This window comes from Bubalus kerabau, chromosome 19 (assembly GCF_029407905.1).
Source record: "Bubalus kerabau isolate K-KA32 ecotype Philippines breed swamp buffalo chromosome 19, PCC_UOA_SB_1v2, whole genome shotgun sequence".
Lineage (NCBI taxonomy): Eukaryota > Metazoa > Chordata > Mammalia > Artiodactyla > Bovidae > Bubalus > Bubalus kerabau.
In genome coordinates this window covers 55,960,640-55,985,444 of record NC_073642.1, presented here as the reverse complement: position 1 = coordinate 55,985,444, position 24,805 = coordinate 55,960,640, and the positions used below count along the sequence as shown (strand labels likewise).

At 47.6% G+C, this 24,805-nt stretch overlaps 2 protein-coding genes across 8 annotated transcripts in view; one reads left to right on the top strand and one right to left on the bottom strand.

The window, feature by feature from the left end:
* The window catches only part of SERF2 (small EDRK-rich factor 2), a 202,927-nt gene that overhangs the window by 93,763 nt on the left and 84,359 nt on the right, over positions 1–24,805 (bottom strand). The gene's annotated exons all lie outside the window — the stretch shown is intronic.
* The window catches only part of PPIP5K1 (diphosphoinositol pentakisphosphate kinase 1), a 39,830-nt gene continuing 17,735 nt past the window's right edge, over positions 2,711–24,805 (top strand). Inside the window, exons 1-29 of one of the 7 annotated variants that reach the window (XM_055556242.1) lie at positions 2,711–2,741; positions 4,257–4,601; positions 6,735–6,793; positions 7,147–7,383; positions 8,376–8,471; positions 8,743–8,917; positions 9,356–9,551; positions 10,001–10,091; positions 10,318–10,403; positions 10,706–10,860; positions 10,992–11,093; positions 11,558–11,719; positions 11,866–11,987; positions 13,177–13,278; positions 13,500–13,586; positions 13,707–13,782; positions 13,898–14,007; positions 14,094–14,176; positions 14,562–14,693; positions 14,866–14,987; positions 15,268–15,450; positions 17,066–17,207; positions 17,398–17,621; positions 17,933–18,060; positions 18,269–18,383; positions 18,552–18,659; positions 19,285–19,401; positions 19,557–19,721; positions 22,479–22,569. In XM_055556242.1, coding sequence (XP_055412217.1) covers positions 8,771–8,917; positions 9,356–9,551; positions 10,001–10,091; positions 10,318–10,403; positions 10,706–10,860; positions 10,992–11,093; positions 11,558–11,719; positions 11,866–11,987; positions 13,177–13,278; positions 13,500–13,586; positions 13,707–13,782; positions 13,898–14,007; positions 14,094–14,176; positions 14,562–14,693; positions 14,866–14,987; positions 15,268–15,450; positions 17,066–17,207; positions 17,398–17,621; positions 17,933–18,060; positions 18,269–18,383; positions 18,552–18,659; positions 19,285–19,401; positions 19,557–19,721; positions 22,479–22,569 — 3,046 coding nt within the window. In that variant the 5' untranslated portion in view covers positions 2,711–2,741; positions 4,257–4,601; positions 6,735–6,793; ... (1 more) ...; positions 8,376–8,471; positions 8,743–8,770. Of the gene's footprint in view, positions 2,742–2,962; positions 3,127–4,256; positions 4,602–6,734; positions 6,794–7,146; positions 7,384–7,785; positions 8,027–8,375; positions 8,472–8,742; positions 8,918–9,355; positions 9,552–10,000; positions 10,092–10,317; positions 10,404–10,705; positions 10,861–10,991; positions 11,094–11,557; positions 11,720–11,865; positions 11,988–13,176; positions 13,279–13,499; positions 13,587–13,706; positions 13,783–13,897; positions 14,008–14,093; positions 14,177–14,561; positions 14,694–14,865; positions 14,988–15,267; positions 15,451–17,065; positions 17,208–17,397; positions 17,622–17,932; positions 18,061–18,268; positions 18,384–18,551; positions 18,660–19,284; positions 19,402–19,556; positions 19,722–22,478; positions 22,570–24,805 lie in introns of those variants that run through there. The other 6 variants (XM_055556236.1, XM_055556237.1, XM_055556238.1 and 3 more) reach the window with 6 other exon arrangements.

Genomic DNA, 24,805 nt, shown 5'->3' with positions numbered 1-24,805 from the left:
AAGCGTCTGCCTGCAATATACGGGAGAACTGGGTTCCATCCCTGGGTTGGGAAGATCCCCTGGAGAAGGAAGTGGCAACCCACTCCAGTATTCTTGCCTGGAGAATCCCATGGACTGAGGAGCTTGAAGGGCTACAGTCCACAGGGTCGCAAAGAGTCGGACATAACTGAGCGACTTCACGTCACTTCACTTCATACTGAGGATCAAGGTCCAGCTCTCAGAGCCATCTTAGGCAGTTGATTCTAATCAGTTTATGTTGTGACCTCAGGCTATGTCATTCTTTAAAGGTTGTGCCCTGCCTCCTTCCCTTCTGTTTCACAGGGGCTTCCCTGGTGGTTCAGTAGTAAAGAATCTGCCTGCCAATGCAGGAGACATGGGTGGAAGGTCCCATCCCCCAGGTGGAAGATCCCTGGTCTGGGAAGATTCCACATACTGCAGGACAACTAAACCCAGGAGCTGCAACTACTGAAGCCCTCTGCTCTAGAGCCTGTGCTCTGCAGCAAGAGGTGGTAGGGGTGGGGGTTTAGTCCCTAAGTCATATCTGACCCTTAGACACAACCCCATGTAACTGGTAACCTGTCAGGCTCCTTTGTCCGTGGGACTTCCCAGGAAAGAATACTGGAGTGGGTTGCCATTTCCTCCTCTAGGGCATCTTCCTGACCCAGGGATCAAACCCTCATTGGATTCTTTACTGCTGAGCCACCATTCCCTGGTGACCCAACAAGACAGGCCACCGCAATGAGAAGCCTGCACACTGCAACTAGAGAATAACCCCTGCTGGCCACAACTAGAGAACAGCCCACATAGCAGCGACGACCCAGCACAGCCAAATAAATTAAAAAAAAAAAAAAATATATATATATATATAAAAACTATAGTGCAGCAGTTAAAGTAGGATCCTGGTTCCTCCTAAAGGAATATACATAACAATATGCTTAGTTCTACAGGAACTAAGCCTCCTCCCTTGCCAGTTACCTAGTGGCAAGTTGATTACACTGGACTCAATGAATCTGCCTGCCAATGCTGGAGACATGGGTTTGATTTTCCCCGGTTGGGAAGATCTCCTGGAGGAGGAAATGTCAACCTACTCCAGTATTCGTGCCAGGAAAATCCCATGGACAGAGGAGCCTGGTGGGCTACAGTCCATGGGGTTGCAAAGAATTGGACACAACTGAGTGACCGAGTACCCACACAAGCCACCTCCCAACCCCGCCCCCAGGTGGAAGATGGTAACTTCAGGCTGAATAACAGATTCCTGGAGCACTGCCCTATTACCTCACCACTCACCAATCAGAGGAAAGTAACATACCTGCAGCCCTCACCCGGAATTTTGCCTATAAAACCTTTTCCCCAAAAACCTTTGAAGCATTTGGGGTTTGGGGGCGTGTGTCACCTGTTCTCTTTGCTTGGCCTTGCAATAAAACTTTCTCTGTTCCAATCTCTGGCCTTTCAGTTTGGCCTCACAGAGCTTCCGGCACACAAACTTGCTTTGTAAAAGAACTTGGAATTGTCTTGACCAGGGAAACCTGAGTGAAGATGCAAAGATAAAAATACAAACACATGCAAAAGGCTTTCATATAATCAGTACCCTGTGAGTTAGAGTTTCCAGTCCTACTCTCTCACAAGTGAGAAAAGAGAGGCTGAGGGAAATTCACTGACTTGTCCAAGGCTGCACAGCTACCAAAGGCGAGAGAGCAAGCAATGCGTGGAGTCTGTCCATTTTATTGTCTCCTTCATAAATAAGTCTCTCTTCCATCTCTCAAATTTCTGATTTGTTTCTGTCTCTGTTTTTGTCTCCAGAACCACTTTCACTCTTCTGTTAACATTTGCAATGTACATTTATTGGATCCCTAGTGTGTTGAAAATCAGAGACATTACTCTGCTGACAAAAGTCCGTATAGTTAAGGCTATGGTCTTCCCAGTGGTCACATATGGTTTTGACAGTTGGACCATAAAGAAGGCAGAATACCAAAGAATCGGTGCCTTTGAACTGTGGTGCTGGAGGACTCCTGAAAGTCCCTTGGACAGTAAGGCAATCAAACCAGTCAATCTTAAGGGAGATCAACCCTGAATATTCACTGGAAGGACTGATGCTGAAGCTGGAGCTCCAGTATTTTGGTCATCTGATGCTAACAGACAACTCACTGAAAAAGTCCCTGATTTTGGGGAAAACTGAAGGCAGAAGGAGAAGAGGGCATCAGAGAATGAGACGGCTGGAGGGCATTACCGATGCAATGGACATGAACTTGGGCAAACTCCAGGAGATGGTGAGGGACAGGGAGACCTGGCATGCTGCAGTCCATGGGGTCACAAAGAGTTGGACACGACTGGGCGACAACAACCACCACCACATCTATCATGTCCCGTTTTATTTTACAAGACAAACAGAAGACCTGGTTTTGTCCTCAAGGAGGTGCAATGGCGACAGACTCTGCCTTTTTCTCTGCATCTTGCTCCCCCCACCCCCCACTTCATCTCACTGGAAAGTCTCTGTCGAGACCATGCATATGGACTGTGGCGACGCAGTTAGAAATCGGAGAAAGAACGTCAGGTTGCACTTCCTCCCTAGAGCCACTAGAGGCCACCCGCCTCCGCGCAGAAGCGCCGGCCAACGCAGCCTGACTCCGCAGCCGGTGCGCGCCCTCCGCTGATTGGTGGCACCGAAGAGAAGTTGCACTTTGATTGGGCCGCTGTCAGGTGTCGCTGCCGGCAGGTTCGGCTGCGCGAGCGCGGGGAGGCGGGTGAGTGAGGGCCCGGGGCGGTGGGGGAGTGGCTGGGGGCTGGGGGCGGTATCTGAGGGGGTGGGCTTGGGTGGAGTGGGCTCCGTTGGTGCTGAGGGCCCTGGTTGGTAGTGGCCGGGGGGCTGCTCTGAGAAGGGAGGCAGCGGAGAGGCCTCAATGTCAGCGAAGGGAGAGTGAGGCGGGGAAGGCGGGGGCGGGCAAAGGCTAGAGGAGTCAGGATGGGCGGTGGTAATCGGGACCGGGAGCGGAGTGAGGAGAGCGCGGAGGAGGGGGGTCCGCGAGAGAAGAGATGGGCGCGTGAGGTCTGCGTGAGGAAGAGGGGTCCTGCCGAGCCAGGGCGTCTGCAGGGGAGAGAATCAGAGTGAGCAGGTCCGCGTGAGGCGAGGTGGGAGTGGAGTCGGACCGGAGAGCCGGCTGGAGGAAGGGGATTGTTGGAGAGAGGAGGGAGGTGACCCTGGAGGGAGGGCGCGTGGGGAGAGGTGGGCCACAGACAACCTTTGGGGGTGGGGGGTGGAAAGCACTGAGGGTTCCAAGTAAATTTGTTACCAAGGGCGGTGACTCATCGGGGTTTGAACGTCTACCTAAGGCTGGGGAGCCAGTGAGGGAGAGGGTTAGTCGGATTGTTCATTGGATCAGTTGATCAGTGAAAGAGGAGAGAGCGGTAGTTCAGGGAGTCAAGGAAGAGTCATTTTAGCAAGTAGGAAAAAGAAAGCGATATGAGGGAGTTGATATGGAGAACAAGGGCATCAGCACATTTCATCGGTGGCAGAAAAAGTGTATGTATGAATCATTCAAGTCTGCATCAAAAAAAAAAAAAAAAAAAAAAAACCAAAAAACCAACCAAACAAAAAAAAAACTGTATCAAGTAGGAACTAAGGGGTCCACTGTTGAAGAAGACAGTGTTGATGGTCTGAGGAGTTTTAACTGTGTTGGAAATATTTCTGCCTGGACTCTGTACTGACGTTTCTCTTTCACCACTAATGGGGCCCTGCAACAAGTGCATGGTGGTTAAAGAAATTAGAGGACTAGGCAAGCAGCCCTAAATTCTAAGGGAGAAAGAAATTAACACAGTTTACCCTCCCTCAGTCGGTAAAGAATCTGCTCACAATGCAGGAGACCTGGGTTTGATTCCTGGGTCGGGAAGATCCCCTGGAGAAGGAAATGGCAACCCACTCCAGTATTCTTGCCTGGGAAATCCCATGGACAGAGGAGCCTGGCAGGCTACAGTCCATGGGGTCACAAACAGTCGGCACAACTTAGGAACTAAACCACCTACCCTCCCTTCTGGGCTTCCCTGGTAGTTCAGCTGGTTAAGAATCTGTCTGCAATGCAGGAAGATTCCCCTGGAGAAGGGATAGGGTATCCCCTCTTGTATTCTTGCTTGGAGAATTCCACGGATGGAGGAGCCTGGCAGGCTACAGTCCATAGGGTCACAAAGAGTCAGAATCGACTAAGCATAGCACAGAACCCTCCCTGCTATCCCCTCTCTTAAAAGCTGGGTCTTCTGTGTTGCAGGCAGATTCTTCAACATCTGAGCCACCAGGGAAACCACATCCCTTCTCTAGATCCAGTTTGACATAGATGTTCCTGAGGAGATTGTGCCCCTGCCCCGCCCTCTCCTTACCTACTGTCTCCTCCCTCCCTCCCTCCCTCCCTCCCTTTCTCCCTCCCTCCCTCCCTTTCTCCCTCCCTCTCTCCCTTCCACATTGCCCCAGTAAGACTTGCCCTTTAGCTGAGTGTAGGGTCTGAAGTTTTCTTTTGCAACAAAGTATTAGGAAAGAGAGAGGAGGAAGGGGAGAAGAGCACAGAAACCGGCTGTGGCTGTTGGAACACCGTGTTAAAGCCCAGCTTCTCCCAGAGGTACATCTAAATAAATCCTGGCTTATTTCATGGCTATTTCTGTCAGGCTTCTATTTCTGCTTTGTTAACTATGAATTTAGACCTTTCGTGTTCCTTCAGCTCGACATTTGTGAACACATTTTCCTTTGCTATTCTATTACCATCTCCTGTTAGAGAGTTAAAATAGAACTTCAAGAATGTGATAGTGTACATTCAGTAGCAAACCAGGAAGGGCTTAGTGGCAGAAAGTGTGAAGGGTTAGGAATCTTAGACATAGAAAAAGCTCCTGCTTCGGAGAAAGGATAAAGCCTGCCACAAACTTCGGCTTGCTTAAACTGTACAGGGACCTTGAGAATGTCACAAGTCATGGAAATTGGGTCAGGTCACTAGAACGGAATTCAAAGAAATAGCCTGTAATCAGGAGGGGTGTGTATGTGTAGAGACCTGCGGTACACAACTGGAAATGTTAAGTCTAAGGACAGTGTTGTCTGGTGGTGGAACAACAGAGAAAAGCAGGTGGTGAAGACTAGAAAGGTCAGGATCTGTATAAAGATTAGCTGTGGCTTTCTAATCAAAGCTTCAGAGTTCACGTGAAGGGTAAGGATTTAAAATAAAAATACAGAAAGGAATTATTGAGGACTACTGTACAAGTCTATAAGACTAAATCATTCCATTTACTTAACGGAGTTTGTGGCTTTCATTAGATCCATTGGTCAGTATTTCTGAGAACTTTTGCAGAACGTAGAAAATTGCTGATATGATTCAATTTCATTTTGGGAGAAAAGAATAACAGGTACTTCTATTCCCACGATTTAGTTTTAGCAGATATGTCTAATTATGTATGCAGTCATAAACATTTGTAGTATTTTTATTTGTACAAGTAGAATTGTCCTTCATGTATGTTTCTGCAGTTTGCATTTGGAAGCTATTCATGTTTTATATAGCTTTGATTCATTTTTTAAAAATTGAAGGATAATTTACAATGTTGTGTTAGTTTCAGGTGTACAGCAAAATGATCTATCTATATATATATATATATATGCACACACACATATATATATACTTTTTTCAGATTCTTCCATTATAGGTTTTTTTATTTGTTTGTTTGTTTTTTGGCTGCACCAGGTCTTAGTTGCAGCACTCGGAATCTTTAGTTGTGGCATGTGGGATCTAGTTCCCTGACCAGGGATCAGTCCTGGGCTATTTGCATTGCGAGCAGAGTCTTAGGCACTGACTCACCAGGAAAGTCCCTTCATTATAGATTATTACAAGATATTGAGTATAGTTCCCTGTACTATGCAGTTGGTCCTTGTTGTTTAGTTATTTTATATATAGTAGTGTGTATGGAGAAGGCAGTGGCACCCCACTCCAGTGCTCTTGCTTGGAAAATCCCATGGATGGAGGAGCCTGGTAGGCTGCAGTCCATGGGGTCGCTAAGACTCAGACACGACTGAGTGATTTCACTTTCACTTTTCACTTTCATGCATTGGAGAAGGAAATGGCAACCCACTCCAGTGTTCTTGCCTGGAGAATCCCAGGGATGGGGGAGCCTGGTGGGCTGCCGTCTATGGGGTCGCACAGAGTCGGACACGACCGAAGTGACTTAGCAGCATAGCAGCAGCAGTATGTATATCTTAATCTTAAAGCTCCTAATTTATCCCCCAATTCTCTCTTTTTTTGTGGGGAGGCAGTGTGGGGTTTTCTTTGCTTTTCTCTAGTTGTGGAGAGTGGGAGCTTGTCTCTAGTTGCAGTGTGACGGCTTCTCTTGTTACAGAGCACAGGTTCTACAGCACATGGGCTTCAGCAGTTGTGGCCCATGGGTTCAGTAGTTGCTGTTCCCAGACTTTAGAGCACGGGCTCAATAGTTGTGGCCCACAGGCTCAGCTGCTCTGAGTCACGTGGGATCTTCCTGGATTAGGGATAGAACCCAAGTCTCCTGCTTTGGCAGATGGATTCTTAACCCTAGACCACCAGGGAACCCTGCCCCTGATTCATTTTAAATATTTGCTATTAGTCAACCATTTGTGTATACTACATTATATTTATCATTCTTTAACTTGTGACATCTGAATTGTTCTTAGGTTTTACCCTTACCAACAGTAGGTTATGAATATTCTTGCACATGTCTTCTTACGTGGGAAAATTTCTCTACAGGGAGTTTCTCAGCCTCGGCACCACTCACATTTTGGACTGGACAATTCTTTGTTGTGGAGGTATATGCTATGTCTTTTAGAATTTTCAGCAGCATCCTTGGCCTCTACTCAGTAGATGCCAATAGCACCTGCCGAGTTGTGATAACCAAAAGTGTCTCCTGACAATTGTTTATTGCACAGTATAATCACAGTTAGTTAAGAACCACTACTTCTATATGTGTACAAAAGTGGAACTTCCAGGTTGTTCTAATTCAATTTTAACTCTTAAGATATTACCAGAGCTTCCCAGGTGGCTCAGTGGCAAAGAATCTGCCTGCCAATGCAGGAGACACGGGTTCGATCCCTGATCTGGGAAGATCCCACATGCCACGGAGCAACAAAGCCCGCCTGTCACAACTGAACTTGTGCTCTAGAGCCCAGGAACTGCACCTACGGAGCCCACATGCTGCAGCTACGGAAGCCCTTGCGCTGTAGAGCCCATGCTCCACGACAAGAAAAGCCTCTGCAATGAGAAGCTCGAACTGCAACTAGAGAGTAGCCCCCACTCGCCGCAGCTGGAGAAAAGCCCTCTCAGCAAGGAAGACCCAACACAGCCAAAAACAGATAAATAAAATTATTAAAAAAAATATTCTCACTGATAATTGCTCTAGGTAGGATTCTTTTTTTTCGCATTGTAACTTCTGTTATGAAGGACCTTGGCCTAGACCAGCCTTGTGTCTGTGTACCCTGTGACAGTAGAGAGAAAACTGAAATTTCAGTTTGAGAATGGGTTGGGGCCTGTTGTATGGATGCCTGTATCCTGAATTTCCCAACTAGCACTAGACCTTTTTTCTTGAACAGATTTTTCTGGAATTGGGTGTCTTTCTTTTAAGGTAAAGTAGATAAAGGAGAGTCAGGGCAAAGGGATTTTAATGTTCTTATACAATGCTTAGAACATATCAATCAATGCCCTCAATCAATCAATCAATGTTTTTTTTTGAGTTAGTCCTTGGTAGGAATGAAGATAGAGGTGAAGAGCAAAAGCAACTGAGCTCTCTCATTCCTCTGCTCTTGAATTGTTGTTATTCAGTTGCTAAGTCATTTCTGACTCTTTGTGACCGCCCCCTGGACTGAAGCATGCCAGGCTTCCCTGTCCTTCCCTATCTCCTGGAGATTGCACAAATTCATATCCAGTGAGTTGGTGATGCCATTCAACCATCTCATCCTCTGTCCCCCAGATCTCCTCCTGCCCTCAGTCTTTCCCAGCATCAGGGTCTTTTCCAGTGAGTCAGCTCTTCGCATCAGGTGGCCAAGGTATTGGAGCTTAGCTTCAGCATGCTTCAGCTTCAGCATCAGTCCTTCCAATGAATGTTGATTTCCTTTAGGATTGACTATTTTGATCTCCTTGCAGTCCAAGGGACTCCCAAGAGTCTTTTCCAGCACTGCAATTCAAAAGCATCAATTCTTTGATGCTCACCTTTCTTTATGGTCCGACTCTCACATCCGTATATGACTCCTGGAAAAACCATAGCTTTGACTTCACCAATCTTTGTCGGCAAGGCGATGCCTCTGCTTTTTGCCGTTGGGAGGTAGAGGAGGGCTGGGAAGATTTCGAATGAATCTGAAGTTGAAATGTCATTCTAACCTTCTTTTCTTATGGTAGGAATCAACAGTGGCCCTCCATGAAGAACTGCCTTTCCCATTTGCTGCTGGAGTTAATGATTTTTCCTGCTGGCAGAATCAGGGACATGCCAGCACGGTAAGGGTTAATCCAGTAATTCTCATCCCAGGCTCCTGGTTGGGGGTGGGGTGAGCAGGGAGAAAAAGGGAAACCTTGATTTTCTCTTGGGCATCTTTAGTCATTGCCAGTCACAGCCTACGTGCCTCCTTCCCTGTTGATCCTTGTCACTGTAGCTTTGTTTCCTGTTTCCCCTTGTAGTTCCCTCTTATTTTCTCATTCCCCATCCCCCAACCCCACCCACTACTGTGGGACTTGGATTCTGAGCTAACGGGGATCCCCTCCATTTCAGGGCGGGATGAGTGGGTGCTCCGGCGGGGATGTGGTCACTGCCGGCCAGTGAGGGCGAGAGTGCCACAGCCCACTTCTTCCTCGGAGCTGGAGATGAGGGGCTGGGCACCCGTGGACTCGGCATGAGGCCAGAAGAGAGTGACAGCGAGCTCCTTGAGGATGAGGAGGATGAAGTGGTAAGATTAGGGGGCATGATGTCACTTGGTGTTGGGACCCCCGCCATAGTGGAGATTCCATAGGATTGAGACACCTCCTCCCAATCTTCCCAAACACTGAGACTCCCTGTCACAAACAGGCCCTCTTGATGAAAGGGAAGGGCAGTGGAGACTGGTTAGACTGCCGCTCCTTGAAGCCCCTCTGCTTGTGCCCGCCTCCTGTTGTCTCATGATTATTGGTTCTCTGACTCTTCTGCCTGAGTACACGTATCCCACTGTGGCAGGAGGAATCCCTGCAGGAACCCCAATCTAGGCCTGAGTTAGGAGACAACCTTAACCCCCTAAGTCCAAAGTCCTGACAAGAAACTCTGCCCTAAGGAGATGATGAGGCAGTGTTCCCTGATAAAGGCGGTTCAGGTGAGAAGTTCCTAAGTTCCTGACGGCACTTCCTCCTGGTAGCCTCCTGAACCTCAGATCATTGTTGGCATCTGTGCCATGACCAAGAAATCCAAGTCCAAGCCAATGACCCAGATCCTAGAGCGACTCTGCAGGTTTGACTACCTGACTGTTATCATCCTGGGAGAAGACGTGATCCTCAATGAACCTGTGGAAAACTGGCCATCCTGCCACTGCCTCATCTCCTTCCACTCCAAAGGTTGGTGTCTGTGAAGGAAAATGGGAAGGAGTGGTGTTGGGAATGCTGGACTGGGAAATGAGGCTCTTACTGTCAAATAGTAAAGAAGTCATCCTCTCTTCCCGACACTAGAGAATAGTGCAAAGGGATTTGCTTTTCCTACATCTTGGAGAAGTTGCTGGGGTTAGTTTAAAGCCCATATTCAAACCTCAGGAAGGCTCTGTAAGTTTCTTCGGATCTCTGACAAAATCGGTCTTTGGAAGGACCCTACAAGTAGTTTCTGTTTTGCTTTTTTCCTGATGGATTTTCTAGACTTGCAAAGTTGGGCAGGAGGATGAGTGCTGGGTTGGACGGGTTGTGGAGCTCAGTGGCAACGAATAGCTTTAACACATTTCTCTGTTTCTCTTGCTGTTTTCTCACTGTTTCTCTCTTTCTTTCTTCCACCTCTCTATTTCCTCTCTCCATCCCAGGCTTTCCCCTGGACAAAGCTGTTGCTTACTCCAAGCTTCGAAACCCTTTTCTTATCAATGACCTGGCTATGCAGTATTACATCCAGGATAGGTATAGCTTTCTGTTGACTGGGGGGATGGGTGGCCCTGAGATCATGCCTGTTATAGAGAACCCACTCTGGGAGGGGCAGAGTCAAACAAACATGCCGAATTGTTGTACCAAACCCTCTTGAGTTCTATACACGGGTGTCTCCCAATTCCTGAGTGAATGAAATCCCTAGCCTCTCCCCTCGTCACCTGCCCCCACCTCTCCCAGCTAATTTATTCGGGGGTAACAGGAGGGAGGTGTACCGGATCCTGCAGGAGGAGGGTATTGACCTGCCTCGATACGCTGTGCTCAACCGTGACCCTGCCCGGCCCGAGGGTGAGTACCTGGCCTTGTCCAGTCCTACGCTGCCCCACTTTCTGTGACTGAGCCCAGTTCTCCGTTCTCTAGACAGCTATGTGCCACCTGCCTCTGTGAGGCTTTGGTTACTGGACTACGGGTAGAGCTAGAGCCATGGGTCTTTGGACAGAGCCTGAGACCTTGTATACAGATGTTAGTTACCATATCTATTATTAAAGTATGGTCATAGAAATTTGAGGGTGATGGAGATTAAAACTCAGAGAAGTTGGGAGTTGGAAGCATTCTTGGGCCCTAGGAATGACCACACACCTACCTTTCAGAGTGCAACCTGATAGAGGGTGAAGACCAGGTGGAGGTAAATGGAGCCGTCTTCCCCAAGCCCTTTGTGGAGAAGCCTGTGAGTGCAGAGGACCACAACGTTTACATCTACTACCCCAGCTCAGCTGGAGGAGGAAGCCAGCGGCTCTTCCGTAAGGTGTGGGAGACATCTGGGGAGGCAGAGAAGTAGATGAGCAAGAATGAATTTGTGGGAAGGGAAGCTGGAAGACTTGGGGACAAGTTAGAGGCAACCTTTTTTTTTTCTTCCCCTTCCTTTTTCTCCTGAAGATTGGCAGCCGAAGCAGTGTTTACTCTCCAGAGAGCAGCGTCCGAAAGACAGGCTCATACATCTATGAGGAGTTTATGCCAACAGATGGCACAGATGTCAAGGTTATGGTGGATACGGGGATTTAAGAGGTTATAAATGTCTGAGTTGGGTGGGGTGCTTGTGACGCAAGTAGAAGTGTAGGGAAGCAGTTATAGAAAATTAAGTGTGAATGGGATTGGCTTTCATATGCAGGTGAAGACAAGGATTGGGGAAGTAGGTATTTATATTGTCACTATCAGAGTGAGGGCAAGGGTAATGTGGAAAATGGAATAATGTTGGTAAGTTATTTCTTAGTAAGGACTAGGCGATAGTTTTAGAGTCCCATGGAGAAACTTTCATAATGATACTGAAGTTCCATCTCAGTTAAAAAAAAAAAAAAAGTCAGTCTTCTTGTTCTTAATACTCGGGGGATTTGTTTGTTTTGTTTATGTTTCCTGGGAAACCAGCCTATAGACATGACGCTCATATTGCCTTCTCATGTACAGGGTGAGCTGTGGGCATACTCAGTGGTGCTATGTACCTGCAGGTGTACACAGTGGGGCCAGACTATGCCCATGCTGAAGCCAGAAAATCTCCAGCTTTGGATGGGAAGGTTGAACGAGACAGTGAGGGGAAAGAGATTCGATATCCAGTCATGCTGACCGCCATGGAAAAGCTGGTGGCCAGGAAAGTCTGCGTAGCTTTTAAGGTGAAGGGAGGCCCCTTGGTAGGGAGGTTGTGCAGGAGCAGGAGGGGTGCAGGGGAGGGGCTGTGGCATGAGGGAGAGGTTGGTGGGGTGAAGCTGAGAAGGCAGCGTGGCCCTCTTGTTCTCATCTTCCCTTCTTCCCTTTGCAGCAAACAGTTTGTGGTTTTGATCTCCTCCGTGCCAATGGTCACTCCTTTGTGTGTGATGTCAATGGCTTCAGTTTTGTCAAGAATTCGATGAAATACTATGATGATTGTGCCAAGATTCTAGGGTAAGGGACACAGTGGTCTGGGCTGGGGAGAATGGGCTTAAAGAGGAGAATAGCAAAGTTTTACTTTAAAGACACCTTGTTTTGTTGAACTTTGCAGGTATTGTGTTTTTTTACATTTTGAAGGTTTGTGGCAACCTTTGAGCAAGTCTATTTTCACCATTTTTCTAACAGCATTTCCTAACTTCATGTCTCTGTGTGACATTTTGGTAATTCTCACAGTATTTTTCCTTGTTATTATGCTTGTCATAGTGATATGCGATCAGTGATCTTTGATGTTACTATTGCAAAAAGATTAGAACTTGCTGAAGGCTCAGATAGTGGTTAACACTTTTTAGCAATAAAGTATTTTTTAATTAATGTATGTATATATTTTTTTATACATAATACTATTGCACACTTACTAGACTACGGTAACTTTCATATGCACTGCTAAACAAGAAAACTCCTGTGACTCACTTTATAGAGATATTCACTGTATTGCAGTGGTCTGGAACTGAACTTTCAATGTCCCTGAGGTCTGCCTGTACTTTAAATGCTGTAAAAATGATTTAAAAGTGAAAAAGGAAAGTAGAGAAAGGGCTCCTCAACTCTCTTGCCTTCCCAACATGGCTCTCCCCAGAGGGAATTACTGTTAACTGTTTTAGACATAACAATATGTCTTTTTCTTCTGTATATAAACAGACCATTTATTGTACTAAATGTGATCATACCATAACACTGTCTTTCAACTTGACTTTTTAATATGTAAAACATTCAAAAATGTTTAAGGAATGATGGCTATGGTGAGTATCGGTATATTCACCATTGAGCTTAAGAAATAAAATATTAAGAATATAGTTGAGGGAATTCCCTGGCAGCCCAGTGGTTAGGACTTGGCGCTTTCAGTGCTGAGGGCCCAGGTTCAATACGTGGTCACAGAACTAAGATCTTACAAGCTGTGTGGTACAACCAAAAAAAAAAAAAAAAAAAAAGCAAGCACATAGAATCGAAGCCCCTACATAACCCTTACTAATAACATCCCCTCCCCTCCCACCCAGAGGTAAACACAATCTTTATTACAAATATAGGGATTTTTTTCGCATGTCTTTAGATTTTATATTAACATATTATTAGTTTTTTTGAACTTCATTCAGATGTGTAGTTCTGGTTCATTCATATTCATGTGGGTTCTTCATGTTTCTCCTTCTAGGAATACCATAATGCGGGAGCTTGCCCCGCAGTTCCAGATCCCGTGGTCCATCCCCATGGAGGCTGAGGACATTCCCATTGTCCCTACCACTTCTGGCACTATGTGAGCAAAAGTAAAAGTTGAAAATTTGGAGTAACCACTTAAGACATCTAAGTCAGACCAGTGGTCACTTCCTGCCCCTGTGCCATCTGACCGGTGGAGCCTACCTGTATTCCTCATCTCAGATAGTCTTTCCTGTGTTCTTTGACATGGCGAGTAGGATGAAATGGGTGGCGGTGTGGGGTGGGATGGGGAAGTGGCTCTAACAGCATTCCCTGTCTTAGGATGGAACTTCGTTGTGTCATTGCAATCATTCGTCATGGGGATCGTACACCCAAGCAGAAGATGAAGATGGAGGTGACACACCCAAGGTAAAAAGCCGAGTGTTCTAATCTAGACAAATAGGTTTTTGTAAGGGAAATGGGGAGGGGCACCTCCCAAAGGTTTTTGCCTTTCTCAGCCCTTACTGAAGCTTCTCCTCCTTTCTTCAGATTTTTTAGTCTATTTGAAAAACATGGTGGCTACAAGACAGGGAAATTAAAACTGAAGCGGCCAGAGCAGCTACAGGTAAGATGATGAATCTGGCTGGCAGGAGCAGTGCTATGAAAAGACAGAGGCCAGGATGAAAGCCTAGCCAGCCAGGACTTGGCCTCCTGCGTGGACATCCTATTATTTCCTCCAGGAGGTGCTGGACATCACACGGCTGCTATTGGCTGAACTGGAGAAAGAACCAGGTGGTGAGATCGAGGAGAAGACGGGGAAATTGGAGCAGTTAAAATCTGTGCTGGAGATGTGAGAAAGGGAGTAGGAAAGAGGGTGTCAATAGCCATAAGAATTGGGTGCTGGGGTAGAAAGCAAACTGTGAGTTTATCCTGCAGGTACGGTCACTTCTCAGGCATCAACCGGAAGGTGCAGCTGACTTACTACCCTCATGGAGTAAAAGCTTCTAATGAGGGGCAAGGTGAGACATAACAGTTCTTTCCTTTACTACTCACATCTTTTATTCTTGAACCCTTAGATGACCTCTCTCCCAAATTACCTTTCTAGGCTCCTCAGAAGACTTAACATTTAGATGTCCCCACTGTTTTCCTTGTGCTTCCACACTTTCTCAACAGTAAAGAATCTGCCTGCAATGCAGGAAATGCTGGTTCAATCCCTGTGTCGAAAAGATCCCCTGGAGGAGGAAATGGCAACCCACTCCAGTATTCTTGCCTGGGAAATACCATGGACAGAGGAGCCTAGTGGGCTACAGTCCATGGGGTTGCAAGAGTCAGACACCACTGAGTGACTAAGCACACACTGTTTTCCTTAGATCTAGACCTGTTCACTCCCTCTTATTCCTGCAGATACACAACGGGAGGCTCTGGCCCCATCCCTCTTGCTGGTACTGAAGTGGGGTGGAGAACTGACCCCGGCTGGCCGTGTTCAGGCTGAGGAGCTGGGGCGAGCTTTCCGCTGCATGTACCCTGGAGGACAGGGTGAGTGTCTGGCGGGGCCGGGGAGGTGTAGATACATAGCAGGGCTGAGATACGATGATTAGAGAGTAAGCTGAGGAAACAAAGGGACAGAGGTGTTGGGGAGGTTAAAGGGGAAATGAACATTCTTGGGTGTGCATAGCCATCCATTTCTGGTCTTCCCCTTTGCCCCCAGGTGACTATGCTGGTTTTCCTGGCTGTGGGCTGCTTCGTCTCCATAGCACTTTCCGCCACGATCTCAAGATTTACGCCTCTGATGAGGGCCGTGTCCAGATGACTGCTGCAGCCTTTGCTAAGGTGCTCACTCTAGTTCTCCCACAGTCCCAGCTTCCATTAGGTAGAGAAGCACAGTTTGGAGAACTAGTCAGGAAATTTCAGAGGATTTGTGTGCCAACTCAGAGGAGTTTCTGCTTGTGTATGACTACATCCTATGCTACTGAGAATAATTAATAGGGTGGGCCCCTTGATCTGCACCCCAGCTCCCCCAAGCCAGCTCTCATTTGATCTCTGGGACCATCGAAGCCTAGGGGAAGTGGAATAGAAGGAAAACTTGATGGACTTCGTGCTTTCCCTCCAGGGCCTTCTGGCTCTAGAAGGGGAGTTGACACCCATTTTGGTACAAATGGTGAAGAGTGCCAACATGAACGGGCTCTTGGACAGTGATGGGGATTCCCTGAGCAGCTGCCAGCGCCGTGTGAAGGCTCGGCTACACCACATTCTGCAGCAGGATGCGCCCTTTGGCCCTGAGGATTACGATCAGGTCAGGCTGTCCCTATCTTTGTGCCCAATACACCCCACTCCCAAAGTCCTAGAATTTTAAATAATAGCCATCAGTAATGGTACTTATGATGTGCCAGGCACTGTTTCACATGCTTTCCATACATTCAGTCATTTAATCCTTGCCTACCCTTTGAGGTAAGTATGGGTCCACAATCTGTCATCTAGAATTTTGAAAATCAGAAAGATTTTTATAACCTTGCCACCAAGATTCATTTGGCAGGGAAGTCTGGTGGTCCAGTGGTTAAGAATCCACCTGCCAATGCAGGGGACACAGATTCAGTCTCTGATCCAGGAAGATCCCATATGCCTCAGAGCCGCTAAATCCATGTGTCACTACTGCTGAGCCCATGCTCTAGAGTCAGGGAACGGCAACCACTGAGCCTGAGCGCTGCGGCTGTTAAAGCCCGCATGGCCTAGAGCCTGTGCTCTGAGACAGTAGAAGCCACCGCAGTGAGAAGCCCGTGCATCACAACCAGAGAGTAGCCCCTGCTCGCCGCAACTAGAGAAAGCCCAGCAACAGAGACCCAGCGCAGCCAAAAATAAATAAATTTAAAAAGAAGATACGCCTTTGGCAGCAAAATCCAACATGATAAGACTCTTTCTAATCCCTATTTATCCCATCTTGTGTAAAATAGTCATCTACATTTTGCTGCAGAAATAGAACAGTGTTTGGTTATGCCCTAGGCCCTGCTGGAGGTATTATCTAACATATGGCATATGCTCTGTATTAACTTCTTAAAGTCCAAAAAATTCTCAGTTCCAAAACACAGCTGATCCCAAGGATTTTCAATAAAATAATTTTTCAATGTGTCTACTGCTGTATTAAAAGCCACCCCAAACTCAGTAACTTAAGACAAAAACCATTTTTATCTTCTTACTCACCATTCTAGGCTTTGGGTCTTTCTTAAAGTTGCCCAGATGCTTAGGGTCTGTTCTAGAGAATAGCATTTTCTGTGTTCTCTGAGCAGGCCTCGATAAAGGGGCAGGACCTTGCTACCTTATTTTCCAAGTCATTGCTCAATGTCAAATCAAAAAATGCTAAGGCATCTTTTCCTTTTTGCCTTGCTACCCTTGGCCAGCAAGAATGGAACCTGTGAGGAGTGAGGTAGAATGAGTGCATTCCACCTGCGGTCTCCTCGCCCCCTCCCCGTTCTTCATTGACTGGGACCATCCTACATGCTTGAGTTGGACTTAGTTCTGAAGCGGCACCTCTGCTCTAGGTTCAAGCTAGCACCTTGTTTAGAGGAATAAGATAATGTCATTTCTATTATCCACTCATGAAAACATTCTTTGGGGATTTGGGTTGAATCTTTATTCCCCAGCATTTTCTCTGAGTATTTTAGAACCCCCAAGAAGACCTAGATCTGTTTTATTTCCTCGGACTTCAAAACTTTTAAGATGACCCATTCTCTGGTAGCTGTGTGCTAGGCCAATCCCCTCACTGGAACTGCTAGTGTTCCCAGAAGCCTGGGAATGCTTGTGGGAGCAAGCCGACAGACAGAGCCGGTTTGCTGGCAATCTCTGTGATGAGCGCATAGGAGCCTGGGCAGTTGGCACTGAGTCTGTCTTGCTCTCCATGTCTCTGTTCTCCACAGCTGGCTCCCACTGGAAGCACTTCCCTCCTCAGCTCCATGGCTGTTATCCAGAATCCTGTGAAGGTCTGTGATCAAGTTTTTGACCTGATTGAAAACCTCACTCACCAGATCCGGGAACGGATGCAGGACCCCAAGTCTGTAGGTGGGTTCGAACACTGCTGTCTTCCTTTTCAGGGTTTTGGGTATGGATAGGTTCCTCAGGCCACCGTGTGCCCTCTCCTACGTGTCTGAGACAAGTCATCCTCATCTCTCTGGCTCTGCTTCAGGTGTGCCAGGGCCTTTGGTTAGAGGTAAAGCCTCTGGTTCTCTCTGACTGTCTGTCCGCCTTCCAGACCTGCAGCTCTACCACAGCGAGACACTAGAGCTGATGCTGCAGCGTTGGAGCAAGCTGGAGCGTGACTTCCGGCAGAAGAGTGGGCGCTATGACATCAGTAAGATCCCTGACATCTACGACTGTGTCAAGTATGATGTACAGCACAATGGGAGTCTGGGACTTCAAGGCACAGCAGAGCTGCTCCGTCTCTCTAAGGCGCTGGCTGATGTAGTCATTCCCCAGGTGAGTCTCACGGAAGGGATCGAGTCTGGGGCCAGGGGCACTGGGCAGGAAGGAGAGAAAAGGCAGAAAGGAGGCACGCAGTGGGGACCAGGGGACAGAAGCTGGAGAAGGGATTAGTTGAGTTGCTGCAGTACTGGCTCTGAGGAATCCCAAGAGGCTAACTGGGGAGAAACCTGGGGAGGAGGAATGCGGTGAACTGGGAAGAAGCCTGAGACCCGAGGTGAAGACAAGCATGACCTTGGGCCTGGGAGTATGAGGCGAGAGGAAAAAGAGATTTGTCGAGATGCTTATTCCTGGCCTGCGGCCCCTAGGAATACGGGATCAGCCGGGAGGAGAAACTGGAAATTGCCGTGGGCTTCTGTCTCCCACTGTTGCGGAAGATACTGCTTGACCTGCAGAGAACCCACGAGGATGAGTCTGTCAACAAGCTGCATCCCCTGTGAGGGAGGGCTGGGCGGGGTGCTGGATGGAGGGAGGGGGCGTGTCAGGGAGCTCTGGAGGAACCCAGGCCGGGACGCTTGGGGAACCAAGAATGGAAGGGGGTTCTGGGATGGAAAGGAGAGAGGCTTTGAGGCGGGAGGAGGGAGTTTGTGGTAGGCCGGGAAGACAACGGGCTGACAGTGTGAGTGACCTGGCTGTTGTCTCAGGTACTCCCGAGGGGTGCTCTCTCCAGGCCGCCATGTTCGAACACGTCTCTACTTCACCAGTGAGAGCCACGTGCACTCCCTACTGAGTGTCTTCCGCTATGGGGGACTTCTGGATGTAAGGATCTTCCTTCTTCCCTCAGCCTATGAGCTTCCTGTCCCAGCGTTCTTTTACTCTCCTCCTCATTCTTTTCACTGCAAGCTTCCTCTAGTCTCCATGTCTCCCTGCCCATTTGCTGATGCCCTCGTCCTTGGGCACTGGCCCACCTCTTCTTGCATTTGGCAGGAAACCAAGGATACACAGTGGCAGCGAGCTTTGGCTTATCTCAGTGCCATCTCAGAGCTCAACTACATGACCCAGATTGTCATCATGCTCTATGAGGACAACACCCGGGTGAGGAGCTAACAGGGCAGGATGAGGAGGGGGCCCCTTCTTTCTCCTCCATCCTCTTTTAGGGAAAAACTTTCTTATCCTTAGAATCTGTGGAATCCAGTTACATGTGGTATCTAAGTGCAGCACGCAGAGCGTGTCCAGGAGGTTCCCCTTGGAATGAAAGAAATGGTCTGGGTTGATGTTGGGTCAGAGAGATACCAGAGAACAGAGCTCTGACATTAGGGAGGGCATGGAATTTGAACCATGTTATAATGAGAAAAATAATGTTTCTCCTCTCAAACAGTTATACATATACCTTATTCACCTGGCTCCCCAAAGATACCTTTAAATGTGCTGCTGTGTGTACTGTAACAAAGCTGAATTCCTGCAGGAGATGGTTGGGGGGGATTCCCCATTCTACTTCCATTGTAGAACTGAAAGTTGGAAAGTCACATGGAGGTGAGGACATGAGGATCCCATGAGACTAGACTGTGGGGAGCTGTTACTGTAGAGGAGGGTGAGACACTGAAACCTCAGCCCTCCCTGGGAGGATGTGACCTCTTGAGTTTCTCCATTGTCCCTGTCTGGTCTTCCACCACCATACTCAGCTTCGCCAACTTCCCCTTCCTCTGGTGATGCCCCGTAGGATCCCTTGTCGGAGGAGCGGTTCCACGTGGAATTGCACTTCAGCCCCGGAGTGAAAGGCGTCGAGGAAGAAGGCAGTGCCCCCACTGGCTGTGGATTCCGTCCAGCCTCTTCTGAGGTGGGTCAGAGCACTGGGATTTGGGACGGGAGGATTTAGGAACCAAGTGGTGGGAAACTCAGAAACAGTACAGGGAAGTTGAAAGGATTGGAGAGACTGGAGTAGGAGGCTGGAGGCCATTAACATCTCTCCCTTCTGTGCCTGCTGTTGGGTAGAATGAGGAGCGGAAAGCAGACCAAGGCAGCGTGGAGGACCTGTGCCCCGGAAAGGCATCGGATGAGCCAGACCGAGCATTGCAGACCTCGCCTCTGCCCTCTGAGGGCCCCGGCCTCCCAAAGAGATCACCTCTCATTCGTAACCGCAAAGCTGGCTCCATGGAGGTAATGGGAGGGGCCTGGGAGAAGGAAGTGGTAGAAATGCTCATAGGACAATATCTGTGAATCTCTGAATCCCTTCAGTGGAATTCTCGGGACCTTAAGCAGAGTCCTCCTGCCCCTGATGTATTTGTAATCCTTAATGTCACTTTCTCAGCTGGTCTCCCCATAAAGCTCCTTTAAGCTGGAGGCTCCTTCTGAGATGCTGGTGAGGGCCATCTGAGAGACAAGGACTTCAAGAGATGAGATTGAGGAGGAGGCCTTTGGATGCATTTGAAAAGGCAGTTCTTTAAAAGAAAATGAAGAGAATGTAATAGAAACAGCATGAACTCTGGGCTAAAATCTCGTTTGATAGATGCTGTGTGACCTTGGACAGGCAGCTTCTCCAAGCCTCAATTTTTTTCATCTGTAATATATGAATACAGGTAATACTCATCATATAGATGTTCAGTAAACAGTTGGCAATGAGGACAATACAGTTGATTAAAGGCCAAGCCCTCTCCATCTTCTTGTTGTCTTGGGTAAATATTACGGCTCTGATAGTAGTAAATATCACTTTACTGAAAATGGCACTTTCATTTAACCCCTTTAGAGTTATCTATACTCTCATTCCAGAAAGGGAATCAAGCCTGGAGTTCTGTCTGTCTCCCCTTTGTTCAGATGAGGTTTATCAACCTGGGCCTGTGTTCTGCTGTGCTTGGAATTTGTGTCTAGCTCTGGTTCTAGCCTAGAGGAAAGGATTTTTGTAAATCTTACATTTTATCCTGGGGTAAAAACCAAAGTTCTGGTCTTTTCTTCCTGGAGAGATCCTTTCCTTCTTTGGCTCACTGATACTCTTTGACCCCATGATTTAGCCCTGTCTCAGGACCATGACTGGTGTGGGTCCTGCTTTGACAGATGAATCTGTTCACTTGGTTTGGTACCAGTTATCTGTCTTAGAGGAACTGGCCTTTCCATTTTGAAGTATATCAGAAGAATCTATGATTAGCTTACATAGGTTCAGCCAAAGGTTCATGGTTCAGATTTTGGAGAAGACAAACTACAGCCTCTGTTCTAGACTCATCTTTTTCTTTCTGATTACATTAAGGTGGATTTGAGGTCATGAATACTCAGAGTTTCTTTAGGTGGGGTATGTATCATTCACTCCTTAAGATATGTTAACTTAGTATCCACAGTACATTAGAACCCTGCCGACTCACGTGGGTAGACCACTTGGACAGAATGACATGTAATTGTCCAGTAATAGACTGCTCCTCCACATCCAGTGTCTTCTCCATTGACGTCAGCCTCTCTGGCACTGTTGTGCTGGACCCCATTTTCTTCTGATTTAAGCAGTCAAGAGACATAGGCAAAGCAGAGCTCCCAGTGTGTTATCTTCCCGACTTCATGAAATTGATTTCTTTCAGGCTTATAGGAAGCTTCCTGTTGTCATCAGATTTCTATCTCTCAGTTACTGGTTCTGCTTGTACCATGGCTCTTCAGGCTGATGGTTGCCCAAGATACGCTCCTCTGCAATAAAATCTTCTCTCTGCTGCTTGTTCATGCAGCCTTTTCATAGTAATAGTTCCTCTCCTTGTTTTATAAATATAGGCATCAGTAGTCTTATTCTTATCAACTATGACCCTTCTCTTCGTCCCTTCTTCCCTGATGTGTTTGGACTGGTTTAGAATTTAAAAACCTGTGACCTTCATAGCAGCCATGCCCTAGGTGATTGTCCTCTCTGGCCCTACAACTGTCTCTGCCCAGTGGGCATTAAGGCTTTGGAGAGCCTGGGGTGTGAGGAGGCATGGCCGGTTTTCCACCCAGCCTGATTGCAGGTCATGAACATTCAGTGCACGGGGAGCCTGGACCTAATGCCCTTGAGGGGAGAGCACCACCAGAAGTCAGGGGACCTCCCCTGGCCTTCCCCCACCATCAGCCTACAGTCCCGGGCTGTGTCCACCATGCACCTGGCCTCCTGCACACACGTGTCCCTGTGTACCTCATCTTCCTTGATTGCCCTTGTCTTTGCCTTCTGGGACTTAGGGACTCAGAACGCTGCTGAGGAGGGTGTGTGCTGGGGGTTGTGTGACTGAACCCTTGTAGGCTTTTTGGAAATTCATTTCATGTCTCTAGGAGTGGAGGGGAGGGCTTCTGGTTCAAATAAGAAACTAAGTATGGAGACTTCTGATGGTCCAGTGGCTAAGACTCCATGCTCCCAGTGCAGGGGGCTAGAGTTCAATCCCTGGTCACAGAAGTAGATCCCACATGCTGCAATGAAGACTGAAGACCTAGCACAACGCAACTAAGACCCAGTGAAGCCAAATAAGTATTTTTTTTTTTTAAAAGAAAGAAACTTAAGTATGGTTGCTGTAACCACAACTGTCCTGTGGAAAGAAGTGGGCATGGCCGGGCTTTACTTCTTACTGTGGCTGAGCTATTGTGATCGGCTTTCTGAGTTCTGTGGAGGGATATAAAGGTGAAGGAACCATGCCCTGCTGAGAACTGAGAATGGTTGACTGATGGTTTCTCAGATTTGGGATTGGAGGGCTGCAGGGACAGGCATCTTGGAAACAGAAGTACTTTCTAGTATAGAAGGGTTCCCTGGGCAGTTTCCTCTGTAAAATGCGTTCTTAGACTTTGTATTCTTCTTTCCCACAAAAGTACTCTGGTTCTTAAACGTTATGACATTGCTTGGTTTCATAGGGGCAGGAATTCAGGACCTGGGTTTTAGACTTCTCCACTGAAGTGGCTCAGTGGTCATACACAGTCTTCTTTCCCCAGGTGCTTTCTGAGACTTCCTCCTCAAGGCCTGGTGGGTACCGACTCTTTTCATCTTCACGGCCACCGACAGAGATGAAGCAGAGCGGCCTAGGTATGGCTTTCCAGCATCTCTGACCATTGTTGGGAAGGGGTGTCTGTCTGTTCTTTAGTTTTATTGTGGGAAACCGTAGTCATGGGAGTTGGGGTCATCTAGTTGGTGGAGTTGTTGGATGGGGCTGGGGAGGATGTAGTGGGAGAAACCATATTCAGATGTGAACTTTGACCCCAGATGATTGTCTCCATTCCAGGATGGTGTTTGTATTTTGGTTTTCTATACCAACCCCCATTTCTTTGACTGAGGGCATTTTTCTGGCTTCACTTCTTATTCCTTATCTGTCCCTTCAGTCTAGCCCAGACATTAAGGGTCCATAGAGACAGTGACCGTTCAGAGTCATCAGAGACAAAGCTATAAACAGATGTACTTGTGAGCCCCCTCCCCCAACCCCCACCTCAATAGGGGTCATGTTCCTCATTTGGAAAACTTGCGCTATGTCTTCCTTTGAGACCTGTGTTTATTACATCCCTGCTCTGGCCCCTCCTACCTCCACGCCCTCCCCTTCATCGTCTCCTAATCCTGTAATTTTTTTTCCTTCCTTCCTGAAAATTGAGGGACAAATCTGAGACTGGTGTAGTGGCAGAGGCTTCTCTCAGGACTTTGAGGGAATGTCTCTTGATTTTTTTGATTCCTGGAGAGGGGTGGAGAACATCATTCAACCTTTCCTAAGAACACAGACTACAGGAAGGACCAAGCCTAAGAGGGTATTGTATTCTTCGGGAGTGGGGAGTGGTCCTTGGGAGGGGCTATCTTTGGACAGTGCCCGTGAGCCAGGACCCAGACCTGGCAGTTAGACACATGTTGTGGGGTCTAGACTCTGTTTTTTTCTATCTTGCCCCATTATGCTGCTTTCATTTTTCTGTTACTTTTCTCTTTGGCACCTAATTTCCTGGCCCCCAAATGGCCAGCATTTGGACCAGCAAGGAGAAGAAGGGTTTGGGGGAACTTTCCAGGCTAATTGTATGGGAGTAGATTGTCTTCTGGAGCCCTAGAAAGAGGTAGATGGTTTGGTGTGTGAAAAATAAATGACTAGTGTCTAGATCTGTGCAATGGAATTCTTTCCCCCAGATGTCCCAGAAAAGACTGGGTTTCAGGTGGGCTGGGAAAGAGGATGGGTATGTCTGGCCCAGTCAAGGGGCAGTGCTGTCAAGAACAGGGCAGAGATCTGAGTGTGGTGGACAGATGGTGGTGGTAAGGTAAAGACTGCCCGCTGAGATGATCCGGTGCTGAGCAGGACTGCACTGGCAGGACTGCACAAGAAAATCCCCAGCGGAGGAAGTGAATGTAGAACAAAGCCTGGGGGTGGTCTGGGGTGGAGCCAGCCAGCTTCAGCTTCTCTGAAGAGAAGCAGACATTTAGCCATCCTTGTCTCTCTCTTGAGCTCTATCCTAGAGGTGGTTTGCACGTGAAATGTAGGAGAAAATGCCACATAGAGGAATGGTGCACGGTTCCAGGGTGGAAGTTATTAGCCATCTGAACTTGTTGATATCTGTGATGACCCTGAAGTGTTGGGGCCCTTGAAAGCAAATCCCTTCTCTGTGGGCTCAAAGGAAACTGACCTCCTTTCCCTCTGTCCATTTGCCATATGAATGTCAAGTTCCCACGCCAAACCCGGGGTCTTGGCTAAGATGGATCTAGAAGTGAAGGAGAAGATCCCACAAATTGCGATGTTAATCTTGTTTCCTCCTGCGCATTGTCTCTATGTGGGCTGTAGTAGGTAGGAGAGGGGACCATGGAGGGGCCCAACCCTACTCTTGATTTGAGACATGACTCACTTGATTTACTTGCTTCAGGGAATTTTTCAAGTTTTGTTTACTCCTCTTATTGGCAAGAGGTTTCTTTGCTTTCTTTGAACTTACATTGTGAGCATCTGGCAATGAGCATAAGACTTACAAGACAACAAACTTTCAAGAGCAGAAAAAGCATGTGATTTTTGCTGTTTTTCTGCTCATCAGGTTTTCCTGAGTAGTGTGCTCAGCGGTTAGTAGGCATGTCCTACATAAATCACCTGAGCCCTCACATGCCTTTCAGTCTGTGTCTATTTTCACTTCAGAAACAATGCTCTGTTTCTTCCCAATGAAAAAAATCATTATTTCCTTTCTAACAATACAGTTGATCCTAAGAGTTAGGAGACCCGGATTATAGTCCAGCTTAGCTCTAAACAAACTGTATGACCTTGAGCAAATGACATCCTTTTTGAATCTCAGTTTCTTCATCTCTAAAATCAAGAGGT